General features: G+C 51.2%; 2 protein-coding genes across 4 annotated transcripts in view; one reads left to right on the top strand and one right to left on the bottom strand.

Annotated features, from left to right (window-relative positions):
- Positions 1 to 16,876, top strand: part of LOC146178113 (DNA (cytosine-5)-methyltransferase 1-like) — a 160,157-nt gene that overhangs the window by 50,817 nt on the left and 92,464 nt on the right. The window lies entirely within an intron of this gene.
- Positions 1 to 16,876, bottom strand: part of LOC146178114 (uncharacterized) — a 51,223-nt gene that overhangs the window by 8,940 nt on the left and 25,407 nt on the right. For both annotated transcript variants that reach the window (XM_084577945.1, XM_084577944.1), the window contains exon 2: positions 310 to 377. In XM_084577945.1, the coding sequence (XP_084434071.1) occupies positions 310 to 334 (25 nt within the window). In that variant the 5' untranslated portion in view covers positions 335 to 377. The remainder of the gene's footprint in view (positions 1 to 309; positions 378 to 16,876) is intronic.

Genomic DNA, 16,876 nt, shown 5'->3' with positions numbered 1-16,876 from the left:
ATAGCCGCCGCCCACCAACCGCCGCCAGTTCACTTTTTTAGTCCTCATAACAGACTGTGACACTTCCGTAACGAGGCTTTTTGTGAGCTAAGCGGTTGCTCTCGGCCACCTTGCACTAGGCAGTTTTCTTTGCATTTGCGGATTGCGAAACGAGCTCAAATTATATTTAATGCAGCGCTGTCGTGCTGAATATGACATGTTGAAAGCGTGTTTGAATGTTGCGTCGCTGTTGCATGTTGAAAATGTTTAGGGGCCATCAGTGTACTCCTGCAGGTCATGACACAGTGAACCAGCAGTGAAGTCGCTCACCTGTGGCCATCTTTCTCGTAGCCATGTTATCCGTTCCTTCTCGTCAGTCCAAGGTGGCTCTTCGAGTCCTGTTAGGGGTAAAAAAGAAAAACCAATAAATCAGTCTCCGGCCGATACAATGGCGCATTGTTTGCCGCCTGCGCTACAGTGCGCCGCCGCGGCAGCCCAACTTCGGTTGTGTGATCATTTGTTACAAGTTCGATCCCCCCCCCCCCCCCCCCCCCCCCTCCTCCTCCCCGAGAGCATCCTGGCGCATTGCTTTCGACGGGGTCTGCTTCGTCGGAACGACAATCGCGTCATCGGCGGGGTACCCTTTCAATCGTGCCCTCGCAAGACTGGCGCTCGAAGCGTCTCGGCGAAAGACGTTTCATTTCCATGCGGCACAGAGCACTGTTATTGGCGCCATTCCTCTGCCTTGCCGTGAAGGAAGGACCCCTGATGTCTCTCGAAAAACCCTTGCACATGGGCGGAGTGTGGATAACTTGGCTCTGACTGCTGCGCGCGCCTTCACCACCGTATTGTGAGCAATTGTGAGCGTTGGGAGAGTTTAATTTTGCCGGTTGCGAAACTGCGAACGAAAGGCTGGCCGTGACCTGCGGTCAGTCACAGCGAAAGCGGCGCTCAGTGCCACATCAGCGAGCGCCCCTTCAAACACATTTTCGCTGGCGTTGGGAACAGGTATAACAGTGATCCTCTGTAACTTATCACACATTTCGACTATTTTTGTTTGCGTATTAATCCGTCAATGTCGCTCATTTTATGCCACGTGATTCATACGGGTGCCATAATGACACTTTAAATAAGAAGGCGAAACAGACAGCATTACTACAGCGCGTTTAAAGGCCAAGATGATAGGAAGTAAGCGCATTTTGTCCGAGTTAGGAATTGGGCTTTTTCTGTCGCTTAGCAGATTTTCTCGCCACCGTGTGTTCTCAAGGGCGCATTTAATCCGAACGCCGAAAGGTGCGTGGCGGTCGACTACGGTTATTGTTCAATCAAGGTACCGCATTCAGATGCGTGGCCCCTATGGAGAGTTTCAAAACTGTTACGAACAGAGGCAGGCGACCATGCACATTAGGTTAGGTTGAAACCTCCTGAGGTTGCCCATATTTGTACCAGGGTTCCCGCTGCTGTGTAGCTACAAGTTAAATTCACCATTCTCCAAGGCTACAGTTGTGCTGCAGATTGGGAAACGTTCAATGTCGTTGTGTTGCTGCAAGGTCTATTGTGATAAAATGGCTGGTTTGATTTGTGGGCAACCTCGTCAGGTTAGGCTGAAAACTCATAACGTTGCGTCCAACCTCTCTCTACGAACAAGACGCTTCGAGTGAGGTCCATGGGGCCTTCGGCTTCGTCGTACGCGCTGGCTTACTGTGCATCTGCGCGCAGTGTTGCAAGGAGGACAATGGCAGCTACATCTCTCTCTCTTGGGTGTACTTGGCGCATGCATGGGCAAGAGCACGGTCGACGTGGCGGTGCGCGTGCCTCATCTCGCCGAGCGTCGCGTGAGACCTCTGGGCAACGACGTCTAGCCTTGCGCGCGCTCTTTCTGCCGTTGTCTGACCCAGAGCCCCCGGCATGACCCGGGCGAGCGCGCCGCTGTTAGCGCCGGTGGGCGTACGGGGTCAGGCTCTGCGTAGACGCCTTGGCAGCAGCGGCGGGCGTTTTCGCACTCACGTCCTACGGAGGAAAGCGAGCGTGGCCAGGTATGCAGCGGCATCTCTCTCTCGTGCTCTACGGCTCACCGGCGGTGGTGGTGGGTGTGTAGGGCACACGTGCGTCCCCGGCAGTCGTCATTCACTGCCGCCGGGAAGCGGCAGCGCTTGGGGTGATGTAAGCAGTGCTGATATGTTGATAGCTGCCGCTGAATGGGACGGCGAAGGCACGGTGCGAGGCGCTTTTGCGATCAGACGGCATTCTTATTTGTTGCTGGAGGCTGCTGCCTGAGCAAAAGGAGGTCTCTTTTTACCCCACCGAGGCTTGCGGGGTTCCTCGCTACCTGGTTCGTTAGCCTTTGTGCGCGGGATGCCGCGTATTACGAAAGGGGAATGAGCTTAGCGGCAATCTGCACGGCGGGGGGGGGGGGGGGGGGGGGGGGGGGGGGGGGGGGGGGGGGGTCGGGAACAAGAGAAAGTATCCTTATCTCTTCCTCTCACCCCTTCTCTAATCCTCGCTCTCCTTGTTCTCCAGCGGGTGGGCTGAGAAGGCGGTTTGAGGTGATAAGCGACAATGCTTGCTGTCGCGTGTGGTTTGTATGCGGACATCGCACCCTGAAAGGTTGCGTCGATGCGGGGTTAAGGACGGTTGTTGAGCAGTGTGGATTGTGTCTTTCGCTCTATCGCTGGTTCAGGTCGCTGGCGTGTGCTGGTTTAGCGTTTCAGCGTTAAACAAAGGGTGGATTAGCTGAGCGCCTCTGTGAAAAGAGAAGTATATATGGGGCCCTTTGGTGATCAAGTACTGCTCTGCACGCATTCGCTTCTTTGCGATGGAGTGCAGTGAGTACCGTATCTATGCAGCAGAAGTCATCGTACCTGCGGAATCGTCCCATCAGTTCGTGAGAACTAAATAACTTAAACATTGTTGTCTCGCTTTTTTCTTCCCTCGAGAGATTAGCACAGCGCTAAGCAACAAGGACACGATGATAAGACACGCAACTTTCCTTTCTTGCGGGCGTTCTCCACGTTCCACCGTTCCTTAGCTCTGTGACCATCTTTCAAACCAGCGAACCATTAAGCCCAGACCAAAATCCCAATTGATCTCCAGCTTGTAGTTTGGGAGTTGTAGTGCGTCAGTCGCGTTTTTTTTTTCTTTTTTTCTTGAAGCTCATAAGCTGATGCAACAATTCAGCTTTGATGGGTTTCTGTCGTGGTCGCCATTATGTCTTGAATTAAGGCTGGTTTCCCTTTTTGCCTACTCTGCCGCGGATATAGCCTCTCTAGACAAATAAAAATTGTAAAGAACGCAACTTATCCCAGTGAAACGTTCAAGTGCACTTTTGTACTGTTGCCGCTGTGCTAGCCCGTCTGCACGCTGCGTTCAGACATCCACGTCTACCGGTTCACCCTGCGGAGCGAGAGACGATGCACTTGTTGATCCGGATCGACCTTTCTGCGGTTCCTCTTGCGTTATTTCTAGCTGGCGGATGAGGAAGGACCTCTCCTGTGGCGGAAGTGCGACGGTCGGGCGCTGGAGAGAAACCTGCTTTCCTCACAAATTAATAACCGGAACGGAAGAGCAGCGGCGTAACAGAGCGAGCGCCTTCGTTGACCTTTCCTTCCTTCGTCATCTCGACGTGTTGGGGAAAAGTGCTTGACCTCGCCCTGAATTGGGCCGCGCGATGCCTCCAGCAGGAATGTGGATTAGCGGCATTTGAGGCGCGGGACCCCGTGGCTACCGGTCCGGACAGGCATTCGGTGATTCGCCCGGCGCAGATGATAGGCAGTTGAGCTTGTGAGTGCCTTTTCGTAACACGCAGTGAGTGGCAACCGCGATAATTGATTGATTCGGAGTAGCGATGGAACGGGGTGATAAGAGATGACCTTTGCCCTTTCACTGGGTTTCTACTGTCTTCTGTGCCACTCTAGCGAAGAACCGATTGTAATGAGCAGCAGGCTGGTCGTGCCGTTTCGGAGCAACTGTTTATGGTTGTGCATTGCGTAACTTCTGCTAAAGGCTAGGGTAGCAAAACTTCATCCGGCTCATGACAGGGCTTAAAAACCTCGCGTCGCACCCATCTTATTCGCTTTCGCAGGGAAAATAAAACGGAGGCCAGGGAATGGCCACAGAGAGGGTTGGCGCAGTCAGGAGGTCACCGGAGCAGCGACGCGTCCTCCGGGGGGCGGACTCGCGATTAACCAAGCTTCGTGGGTTGTATAAGGACGACACCGCTCTGCTCTCGAGGTCTCGCGCCGGAGGAGCCGCATACCTCGGAGGAGATAAGCTCAAGGGGAACAAGTGTCCCAACCGCCGGCAGGCGTGCTTAGATTTCCAATGAAAACATACGGAAGAAAGAAGCGGGAACTCGTCGTCGACGAACACGCAATCTGTTCCAGGAATTCCGGTCGGGACGTCATATGTAGGCATGCCTACGAATGTACTCGACGCGAAAGGAACTCAGTGTCCGCTGTCTGCGACAATTCTGTCAAACGTGGTCCAACGAACGTGCCCCACTGCCTGTTCTTGAGGATTGGCGGGTCGCTCTGTCGGCGGCTTTTGATGGCTTTGGCGGAACTTGTTCCATTCGAAAGCCGCGTGTGTGCGTTTCGTTGCCCGGCGGAGTCGAGAATCAAGTCGCTGTTGGCTTTCGTGAAGGTTGGCAAAATTGTTGCGCGGCTTTGCTCCGCTACAATGTGACAGAATTTTGATTCCGATGAAGTTACCTTCCGCTGAATGGCGGCGTTTTATGGCTCTATTGTGTTTTTTCGCTTTGTAGAAAAGCCACCGAAATTCTCGCAGCCGGCGTAGTGCAGCCCGTTTCTTTTGGTGTCATCATCGTCCATTGTCACGATTATAAATAAGGTACCTCTTAGAACGCAATTTGCTTCATGTCCCTTAGAGTGGTGGTGGAAAGTGACATTTTCACTCGCCTTTGTCGCCTTACGTATACGGCTATATTGCCGATGTTGCGCGTGAATCATTCTCCTGTTAGCCGAAAATGGTGATTTCGCTCATTGGGCATTTAGTAGGTTACCGTCGCTCTTCTGCATGCACTAGAGATATAAATTTGGCATCCCTAATAGCGTGCTTAGCTTGACGTGAGACATCCATGCACATGACCTGTGCGGATCTGGAGAGGACTTTTTCTTTATTTTTGGGGTTGGCGTCATGCATGCTTCACCTCTAGGCGCGCTGAGGAAGCTCACTTCAAAAACTGGATGGTCTGAGAACGCTGAGAACTTGTGACGGTGGCTCAAATCGCTGCCTTGTGCAGCTGGTCGACCACATGGCAGGCGTGGATGGATGTGGACGATGTCCTTACGCGTTTTCGGTGGAATGTTTCGTGGCTCTGAATGTTCTGTGGTGCGACTCAGCTACATAGTTAGCTGACTATCTTTAACATCCATACTTTCGTGAATAACTGTGCGGTGGTGTGGCGCAAACGTGCGTGCGTGGCATTGTGTTTCGATCAGAGTACGCACGCACCGTCGTCGTCAAAACTAAAAAGGCAACGTGGTTTGCTTCTCACGTAGTCCGTATGTCGCTTGAGGGTATTTAATTCCACAATTTACATTATACCCCCCCCCCCCCACCTCTCTCCCTTTTGTCCCTTTCCTCACAGTGAGGTTCAGGTGTCCGCTCAGAGTGAGTTCAGCACACCATTTCTTTTGTCTTTCTCCTGTAAAGCTTGCCACGCCGCACGGCTGTCCTTCTTGGCAGTGAAGTTCGCGCAATATCTTTTTTTTCTCTACTTACGTCCTACTCGGTCCCTCTCTTTGCCCAGCACTTGTGCGAAGGCTGACCATATATCCTCGTTTAGTTTCGTCATCGCACAAGAGCGTGCCGTGCCATAGCATAATTTTAAAGACGTAGAGGTACTCCTGCTTGAATCATTCGCCATTTGCTTCTTCGGTCAGTTGACAGATGCCACTGCCTTCTGCACACGTGCTCCTGTGCTCACCTTTGCTAGTGCACCCAAACAGCAAATATAGCCCACGTTAGGTGCACTTTTCCGAGAACGAGGGCCGCTAAATTCGTCGCGCAAAAATGTCAGTGGTACATGCGCGCTCTTGAGGAAAAAAAAAAAAAAAAAAAAAGGAACGCACTGGTTTATATACTCGGAGTGGTCGTCTGAATACCAAGTGGGCCGTCGTCTGCGCGCATTTTCTCCTCTCCCCGCCGTTACAACATGCGTCGACTGCTTGCTTTCCTGGCTAGGCGGCGCCGTCGCGGTTCTGCAGAATTACAATCACGTTCGTTAGATAGCCACCGCTTGGGCATCCTCACTCACCCATTCTTTTTGCGTGTGTCTGCGTTTCGTTAAGACCGCGCAGCAATGCGAATTGAGCGCGGCTGGCGCCACCGACGAATTTGTTCGCCCAGACGGTACTTGGTTTTACGCTGGTGCCCTCGGACCGTCGGTGATCCTGATTGGCCGCCAAGCATCGTACGGGAGAAAAGTAAGCGCGAAAAGAAACAAACACAAGAGAGGAGACAGGACTTGCCTTTTTTTGCGCTTACTTTTCTCCGTACGATCATGCACCAACTAGCCCAGCAACGAGTTTTACTTCAGCATCTCACCGCCAAGCATGCTTAGTCAGCCAATCACGTGTCGTTGCCGGCATTGGGCATTCCCGATTGGCAGAAACCGGCTCGTAGCTAGCGCGATGCTGCACTGTTGAAAGCGAGGTCGCCGTCTCACAGCGGGGACCGGTATCCGGGATGCGCATAGCTGCGGCAGCCGCGCTATTCGGTGCCATTTCGGGCTCAGTTGCACCGAGCACTTTACGTTAAGAAAAAAACAGATGTCGTGAGTGGTCTCAGCTGATTTCCCAGAATGCGACTCGACCTTGGCCGAAATTGCTTGTTCAGCCTATTTATCTTTGCCCCCCCCCCCCCTTCCGAGGTGTGTCCAAAAGCGCATTTAGAGGGAAGATAGGTTTCTGAAATTGAAAGCGTAGATTGGCGCATGCCTGCTTTTGCTTTCGGTATTGGACGTCGCCGCTGGGAAACAAGCGAAACTAATGCGGGCGCCGATAACTCTTAGTGTTCGCTTCGAGACCGTGCAGTATGCCCTGTCCATTTCAACGTAACGGTTGCATGTCATCTTTGATAGTTACGTATGCTGGATTTGGGGCGTCTTCCTCTCGTGTGTCCTCACTCAATACTTGCGTGAGCGAAGAAAAAGTGACATTTTATCTTTTTTTTTTTTCATTTAATGCGCGTCTTTGAGAGTGCTTGCATGAAGATTTGTTGCACATGGTTCAGTTTCGGATTCCGCCCGTTCATCTGTTCAGCCACTGTGGTTAGGTTACTTGGTTGAGTGGGCTTTCGCGGTGACAAGCCAAAATATCTTGATTCATTTTTCCGGTTGTGTAAGCGTGTACGCGCAGCTTTCTTAGCATCCATTCTTCTATCAGGGCAGCAATAATTCAACTTTTAGATATATTTTGGTACCTCTTGGGAAAAACGCGTTGGGTCTTAAAACGAGTGCAGGTTACGTGTTAACGCAGTGGCTTGTTCTAATGTGCGCACGCATGCAAGCGGAGGCGGCTTTCAAGCTTTGTTTGGCGCCCCTCTTGCTGGAACCGAATACGAAATAGAGGCGTCATCAGGTTTGGAGGTGCAACGCCCACGGAATATTGTCTTCCGTGGCGCCACGAGACGGAGAGACAGTCGCCCACAACGATATGCAGCCACTGTCGCTTTTACGCGTCCGCATTTGACTTTTATTGTCGGTATCGTCATGTCTTCTCGCTAGGCGTTCAAAAGTCTCGCCGCGCGCTCGAAACGGAAGTATAGCTGTCTCCTTCATCTTCGAGCTGCGGGACGCTATGGTACGCAACATTCATGAACGCCTATACACCTACGGCAGCAGCCTTGCGGGGGCGGAAGTCTGTGGCCGACGCAAAGTCGCTCTGCCCTTTGAGGACGGTCGTACTGTTCGGATCTTATCGTCGTTGCGTCACCCCTTTAAACACGGGCGCAACAAATTCGTGGGCCTTGTGTAATAACCACGCGAGAGGGCTACTAGCGTCGGCCGCGAGGTTGCTAGAAGTGGCCTCGTGCCAATGGACAGTACTGTACATAAATGTTCCCACACCTTTGCCTGGCGTGCAAAATGACGGCTATAACCGTCAACATTACAAGGGATCTCTGGGGGGAAATGTGGCATAGGCCGCCCGGTACGCGTAACCGGATGTAAAAGCTGCTACAAACCGGGAGAGGAGGCGGAAGTATTTCTAGTATGTCGCATATTAGTCGAAGTTACCCGAGTGAGTACGAGCTGGCAGTTTCCGACGGTGGGATGTTCTTTGCTTCGATGAGCTTATCCGTAGCTCATCAATATGAATGGCTTCCTCATAGCCTAGGTCGCTTAGGGGCATTTTGATAACCTAAAACACACTGGCGGTTAACCGCACCCAGCCAAGCCCTTGGGAACCTGGCACACTCTCGTCGTCACTGCCACTTCGGTGGCGGGTGTTTCTTTTCTACGGCGCTCATTACTTGGGCGTACAGCTCCATTCCTGCGGCGCACCGCCACGCGTTCTCCGCCGTCTCCGGTTCGCGCGTGCCGAACGCAGCCTTGTTTCAATAATCCGAGACACATCGGGTATGCGGCACGAGCCGACCGGCCGCCGGTCGACCCCGTCCGCCTATCTCCTTTCCCTTCCTCTGTACCGCAACGATGCGCATCGGTTCGCTTTATTTAATCCCTTAATCTTTCCTGGTACTGACAGAGAGGCGGCGGAACGACTTGAGAGAGCGGCCGAAGCTTAATTGCGTGCAGCTCGTGCTGAATACCAAGAAATGAGACGATCGCTCTTGCAGTGTGTCGGACGTAGAAATTTCGCCACTTCCAGTTATTGCGGGCTGTTTTTGTAAAGCCACGGACCTCGGGCAAAAATTTTTTTTCTCTCTGCTGTGGCTGGCGGAACCGAGGCGCTCCAATTGGATGCGCCTTTCAGTGGCTGTGCAGTCGTCCGGCCACGTGTCTGCCACCCGTAGCATTCCCTAATCTTTCGCTGTTGTGGAGAGTGAAGTATGATGTCACGATTTGTTTCTACCCGGATCGGCAGAGAAGCGGAATGGCCATCGTTATTGCGATTCAATTTCTGGGATCGGCATTTCGGCATCGTCCACAGCAATGGTAGTGGATGGGTGCATGTCTGAGAAGGCGCATTCCTCCCACACTTTAGCATAGTTCTGGGAGTGATTGGCCAGTCTCCCGGGCGCCCACATGATGGGGCTGTAAAAGTGTCTCGAGAATAGACGTATAATAAAGATTCAATGCAGTAGCGGCATTTAGATCCTGTTTTGTTGCCACAGTAATCGCTGCAAAATATTCGTGCAGTGCTGGTATGAATTTCGCATAAGCAAGTGGGGCTAACGTGCGTGAGATTGTACGTTGCGAGTGGCAGCGTGCGGACTGCAGTAACGGTAAGTAACTGTATATAGAGGCTTCCCATTCCGGGCCCAAAGCATCGCCCGCAAGTTCTGGCAAACATTTTCTTTTGCGCAGCTGTATTTTCATGGTGAAAGCCCGGGAAATGGTGCCATAATGTCACGTGATTTGGTATCAAAATTTTGGCTTAACCGTTCTTCGTGCAGTTTTCAGGGCGGTATCAGGATTTCTCTTCCCACTTGGCATCCATCTGCTGGTCAAGTTGGAGGCTCTATTTGAGTAGGTATCCGAACCGACGACATATACGTACCTCGAATTGTATGCCTTTAATTGTAAGTGTAGGTGTCTAGCGAGAAGTGAGAGAGATACTGCGCCTTTGCTTTTCCCAAAAACGGAACCAACACGTCTAACAATTTGTCAAAATCCTTGCCACTCTATCGATGCTTAAACCGCCTAGAAAAACCGTGCCCTAACTTGATGCACAGGGCTGTTGCACGTCTTAATCGCTTTAAGCGGAGTTATAACCCTGGCAATCTAATTTTTTTCATTGCCCGAAGTGTGATAAGGCTCGCCTAATAGGCTTGAGCAGGAGGCAAATATGGCTCCGCTCCCTTTACGTGCACTGCCCGGAACCAAGCTGGCGCACACGTGAGAGCACATGCCGATTTGCGCGGGCGACCGCTACGAAGCATTTGGGTGCGGGAGAGGCAGCTTCGCGCAGTTCCCGCTGAGTGAGGCCGCGCTACGTAAAGCGTACTTTATAGCCGCCGCACCGGGGCGAACGAAGGCCTACTTCGACGCCGCTTCCCATGTCTTCCTCTCTGTCGGATTTGCGGGGGAGTGGCGGAGGTTGTGGAGGTAGCGTCGGTTCAAGGCGAGATGACCTCGAGCCTGCTTGCTTCGCGAGCACAGGCTTTTCCGCTTAGTATTTTTTCGCTTCGGCTGGCAAGACGCGGGACTTCTGGCGAACAACTGCGCGAGGTCGATCGAAGCGCGAGTGCCCCAGTTGCAACGTTTTTCAACGACTGAGAGTGTCAACAGTCGTTGTTTGACGGATTAGCCCTTGATAAACTTGAGTGACGGCGAGTGGTGCGGATTGTTGCTCAAGGGCTCGTATAAACAGTGGGACGTCAGAATCAAGTTGTCAGTGGAAGTAACGGGTCTGTGACAGGAGCTAGTTAATCGCAAGGAACAATGTCCGGTGATAACTTTTACCCGTGTACGTAAAAAAGAAAAAAAAATCGTTTTATGACCCGCTACAGGGACGAAATGACGGTGATTACATGTTCCAAATTTCGCAGTAGTGATATAGTATCCTACTTCAGAGCGAACGCTTTTGAAAGGGCTTGTGAGGGTTGTGCTCCAGAAGGCAGAGAGCGAAAACGCAGCGTGAACATTGCTTGAAAGCCTGAAAGCAGGGTAAGGTGCACACAACGTCCATTATTTCGGAGAAGGTATGAACGCGAGAGAGGGGGAAGCAATGATGACCGGAAGAACATTGTTGTGTGAACTGGGCTTTGAAAGAGCGGTGGACCAACATCTCAGGAGGAGGGCTGGCGTGGTAGATGTTTGTGCCTGAGAAAAGAGCGCGCTCTGGGCGCCTTGTGTGCACACTTCCGGTTCGCTGTCAATGGGTTACCGAGTGACGAAGGTTGTGCCAAGCGGGTCTTGTGTTTTGCGCAGGGCGGGGAGCAGAGGAACGCCTGTTTTTCGACGGCTGGGAGTACTGTCCGTTTCTGCGTTGTTGTTAGTGTCTCGCTGCACTTTTTTTTCCTCGCTCTTCCTTTGCGCGTTCGTTTCTTACGCTCCTTATTTCCACTCATCCTCGACTTCTTTCGGTTTGTGCGTAACACCGGCTTTCGTGTGCTGTTCCGAGGTGGTCGCATTGTAAACAGTGTCTTTCTTTTTATTATATTAGAGGGAGTATGGAAGCCCCATTAAAAGGGTCTCTGTGCTTGCGTACTCTTGTCCAGTGGCTCCTCCTAGTGGAATCATCGAATTTGAAGCGGATCTCATACGATTAAGGTCTGGTGGCTTGCATTTACATATATGGAGCGAAGCATTCTTTCAAATCCGACGTAGCGTGTGGGCATCAGTATCTTTCGTTCAGTGTTAACTCTCGCCATCTAATTATTTCTTCACAGTTGAGACCGCTCGACAGAGCCTGCGACGCATGTTTTTTCTTTTTTGTTTACGACATGTATGTCCTTTTTGGGATCGCATGGCCTGCGTGATTCTCGCAAAAGTAGCGGGACTCATTCATCAGCCTTAATCGGGACGTACGGTGCATTTTGCAGGTGTGTGCTTTCAACATTAAAGAGCGTGCAAGGATGTTTAATGAAGGCGTAGAGAAAAGGAACATTTCACGAGGCAGGTGTTTGTACTGCAGGCCGTACGTGAACTTTTAACCTCTCAGCAACACGCATGAGGGGTGTCCTTCGCGCACAGAGAGGTCATGCACTCTTGATGGTCGTGCGAATGCTTAGTTCCCGTCTCTTTCAAGTTTTGTCGGCCTACAAAGGCGTTGCCAACAGACCTAACCGGTTGGCGGTGCTGCATGACTATTAGCGGAAGCGTGTTCCATTTCGTCAAAATACACGCAGAAGGGGACGCGGAAGACGCGTGCTGATTCAGCATCGCTTCCTTGTCACTACCACAGTGTTTCTACTGGGTTTTGGTGCATTTACAGCTTGTGCATGTATCCACATTTTTGTGTATTCTCCATGGGGCTTGGAAAGTTGTCATAATTCGTCTAAAGCCATGCACACTTTACTCGGAGGTTTTGTCTCTGACAACTCGGAGCAGAAGCAACTCTATCCCGCGAGGCGCCTTGGAACTCTTTGAGGGGCTGTTCTGATAAATAAACAGAGCTTTTCGCTACTCCGTGGACGTTTTATAACGCAACAGCGTTAAGGGTCGCGGTAAAGCAGACCTCGGCGTTGTACAATTGTCACGCGAATTTGCACACGTGATTTCGCATCAAAACTGTGACGCACTTTGACCGTTCTGTGTGCAGCATTCACGGTGGTGTCGAACAATTCACACTTAGCTTCCATCAAGATGCATAATCAATAGCAACTTTTTTCCCTCATCTTCTCTTGTATGATACCGGAATTATAAATCAAATAAAATCTAGTCAAGTTGAAGACTAGTTTGCGATGGATTCTAACCGACGGCGTATACATTCCTCCGAGTGCATCTCGTTAGTTGCGTCCACCCACTAGTGAGACAGGTATTGTGTCTTCCTCACTCAAAATTCACCTTAAAAAAATTCTTTACACCGCCGCAGTGGCGCATTGGTTAAGATGCTCGATAATAATAATAATAATAATAATAATAATAATAATAATAATAATAATAATAATAATAATAATAATAATAATAATAATAATTGGTTCACAGGAAGGGATAGGCGCAGTATCTGTCACACTTGAGGCTGTGGACACCTGAACCGCGCCTTAAGGGAAGGGAGGAAGGCGGGAGTTAAAGGGGAAAGAGAGAAAGAGGAGCCGTAGTGGAGGGCTACGGAGTAATTTCGACCACCTGGGGATCTTTAACGTGCGCTGACATCGCACAGCACACGGACGCCTCTTCGTTTCGCCTCCATCGAAACGCAGCCGCCGACTGGAGTTTCCGGGTTCGATCCCGACATCGCCTAGGTTTCGATGGAGGCGAAACGAAGAGGCGTCCGTGTGCAGTGTAATGCCACTGCCAGTGCAGGCTAATAATCCCCAGGGGGTCGAAATTTGTCCGTAGCCCTCCACTGCAGCTCCTCTTTCCGCTTCCACTCCCACTTTCCTCCCTTCCCTTACAGCGCGGTTTAGGTGTCCACGGGAACAAATGTGACAGATGCTGCGCCTTTCCCTTTTGGTTAGACAATTATTATTATAACCACCGCACGGGCACGACCAACGTTTATATCTATAAACGTAGGGCGCGACTTTGGCCGTGTGGTTGTTGAAGGGAAAAGCTTCACTGCGAGGTTCGGAGCCGAGCTTCACGTAGGCCGCGACCGAGTGACGTCACAGCCAAGGCCAGCTGCGCAGCCAAGCGACGTCCCCACGGACCAGCAAAAAGCCGTCCGCCTGGCGGCTGAGGCCGCGAATAACCAATGTATATTCGCCAGTCCTTAGTCGCGGAGGTTCCAGCCCCCGTTCTTCAGGCCTGCGTGCCAGGAGCGGGGAGTAGGGGGCCTCCTAAATCAGTGGAAATTAAAGTTTAATCAATCAATCAATCAGCTACGCAGCCCCTTCGCCAAGCCCTGCCGGCGTTGCCTAGCAACGCTTAAGAGATGTGCGACTCCTCCTCATTAAAAAATAAATGTCTCCATCCGGGAATCAAACCTCCATGCCATGGAGGAAGGGAACTTCTCCATGCCTTGGATCCCCAGCAGAGCGCTTCACCGCATCGCCACACCCCGGTGAGGATGATAGTGGGATTCTTCATAACGCTCTTCATAATTCTGCTTGCCTACTGTGAGGATGATAGTGGGATTCCGCCTGCGATTGGCGCGCAATTTGAAAGTACCAAAGACTAAAATGGTTGTCACTCAATTAGGGTGACGTCAAGGATGTGACGTCACCCATCTGCCTTCAGCTATGAGGACCAAGCGGGAACGAGTGCTCTCCAACGCCGCCGGGCGGCGCTTCTTGCCTTCCGCGAATGACAGATGCTGCGTCTTTCCTTTCCTGCAAACGAATTACAGAACGCCGATGAACTTCGACGCGCTCGACATGGAAGCCAAGGAGAGTTTAGCTGCTGACGAACGGCGCACAAGACTGGAGAAATTAACTTCTTCTGATCTCGAGGTAGTCGCTGCTTTTCGCTACGTATATTCAGGCATAGCAGAGCTAAGCCATCTTTCATTTTTTAGCACTAAAGAGGCATTTTAGCCTGTTGTTGTTGTTGTGGCTGTAGGAAAAAGGAAAAGAAAATGCACGGGCCTGCTAGTGGCTCTGTAGCTGAGCCACCTCGGCTGCCTGATTCATTTATAGGAAGGGAAAGGCGCGGTAACCGCCTCACTTGTTTTCTATGGACACCTCAACCGCGCCGTAAGGTAAGGGAGAAAGGTGGGAGAGAAAGTGGAAAGAGAGAGAGAGGAGCCTTAGTGGAGGGCTACGGAGTAATTTCGACCACCTGGGGATCTTTAACGAGCGCTGACATCGCACAGCACACGGACGCCTCTTCGTTTCGCCTCCATCGAAACGCAGCCGCCGAGGTCGGGTTCGATGCCTCGTGCAGACAGAAGAGAAAATAGAGAAGAAAAGGAAGAGGGAGAGAAAGTCGCGCGCCGCAACAATAGCCGTCGTCCACCACCGAAACGGTGGCGGGTGCAATGACGGCCTACAACAAATAAAAATTCTGTGGCAGGCAGCCCCGCCGCAAGCGGCGGTGACCAACCTGTCCCAGCCCCATCAGGGGAGTACATTTTGGTCCATTTCGGAACCTCTGCATTTTGGCCTCTTGAATGCCTCTTGAATGCTCCCCTGAAGTAATTACAACTAGTTCGTGCACAGTATCTTCTGCTGGGTGGATAAAAAACATCGCGTACTTGCTTTCGGAAGAACTCAGTCTCCTGTGTGATGTTTAGTTAAGTGCATAGCTTTGGCGGGTTAGAAGAAGTTGCTGCTTTAAAACTTTTTATTCTTCTAAAACTGAAGGCGCATTTACCTCGCGTAGTTATTTGATGTGATTGATAAGTATCGTTCGCTCTCTCCTTGGTTAGTGGCGTGGTGACCTGGGCCCGCGGCCAGTATAGCAGATTTGAGCGCTTTATCTCTTCCTGACCTTTAAGATTTGCTGTTACGTGGAAGATGTCGGGAAGCTCTTATCCTCTTTCATGTTCAGCAGATAAGATCGTCCTCTCTTAATGGCGTCGGTCATACGACCTTTGACTAGCTTCTTTACCCCCAACTCAGCTCTAGAGGTCCTTATCTGTGCTCCTTGTCACTAATTCCATGTCTTATGCTTCACAGTCGTACCTCCCGACATCTGACCGGAACCCACTGACCTCAAGCAAAGGTTATCAGTGCGCGTTAAGAAGAACCAGAACCAGTTAAGTTTCGCTGTTGTGTTATTCGCCGGAGTGTTTCTATGGTAGCTACCTTTCTTTTTGCTCATGTTCTTCCTCCATTGAGACCGCCGACCCCTTCGCTTTCCTTGCACACAGGAATATGAATGGCGCAATTCCTAAAAGCTTATGGGTTTTCTTATCTTTTCGTGGTCTATATTCTGTTTTCGTTCTTGTTTTTTTAAGACCGTTTGACTACACCCCGGGGCGGACGACTCGAGAGGAGCTTAATGAAACCGGAAGTGTGGCCTAGTAACTGCTGCGCTGCTCAGTTTTATCGTAATGTTACATCTGCCTCTCCTGATCGTCTGTTTGTGTTCATCGCGAACCGGCGCTTCCTCTGCGTGTTTATCTTATCGCGCAGTGAGTACTCCGTATTCATTATTTGGAAAGCCGCCGTGTATCTTTTCGCCGTACGGTGACCCTGCTTTTGCGCACGATTGGAACACAGTAGCTCGGTTCGGTGCACGCGGAAACGCTTGAGGTCCTTTCACCAGGCTACTCAGCCACCTGTGGCGATCGAGGTTCCCGGTGCGTCTTCATCGGTGCCGGGCTCTTTGAATTGCAGCGGATAACTTGAGCTTCTTCTGTTCTTGGAATGGCGTGCATAGAAGCGAAGTTACGGCGCCGAGGCGGCAACTGCAGTGAACGTGGGTTGGAGGGGAAGCACTGGGCAATCGGGTTACCGCTTGTGCATGCTGCGACGGATGGAGTAAGCGAGCTTCAGCATGTCGAATATCAAGCGGCAGCAATGGCCTCCCCTGAGTCCATCATATGCTTACAGTGCGAACGCGTTGCCAGCGTGCTTTGGCCGATCCCCTGACAGCCACTTGCCGACAGCATCAGTGTATAGACTTACGTTGCTGTCGCGCGCCTTATTTACCCGAATGGTGTGATTTTCCGCTTTCACTGGGGGGGATTTATTAACAAAGCAGGGTGGCAGAGAGTGCACATGCCCGCAGGTGGCAGCTTGCAAGGAAAGTCTTCATAACGTCTGTGTCCTCCTCAGTGAGCTGCTGTCTTGCGAATATGGCAGTTTGTCGCAGGCCTGCAGTCTACAGGCACGCCGTCCTGTTGACCGCTGCTCTTCTCAACCATTTGAGGGGCCGAGTTCTTCCTTGGTTTGTCCCTAAACCCACTGTCAACGTTCCAGGTATGCCTTTCAGGCCGATGCAAGGCATGACGCCACGCCTAGCGCATTACACCCAGCAATGCAGGGGCTTCGGACGGAAAACCGTTGAGCAATTAGAGACTCATTAGAGAGGGATGTGTTGTGTCTGTTCTTGGGATCGGTCCACTCATGACTTCACTGTAGCCTTTTTCCTCCACGACCTCCAGATATATATATATATATATATATATATATATATATATATATATATATATATATATATATATATATATATATATATATATATATATATATATATATATAT

The sequence above is a fragment of the Amblyomma maculatum genome, chromosome 9 (genome assembly GCF_055883805.1).
Source record: "Amblyomma maculatum isolate TAMU_Amacu chromosome 9, ASM5588380v1, whole genome shotgun sequence".
NCBI lineage: Eukaryota > Metazoa > Arthropoda > Arachnida > Ixodida > Ixodidae > Amblyomma > Amblyomma maculatum.
This window is presented reverse-complemented; position numbering and strand designations above follow the sequence as displayed.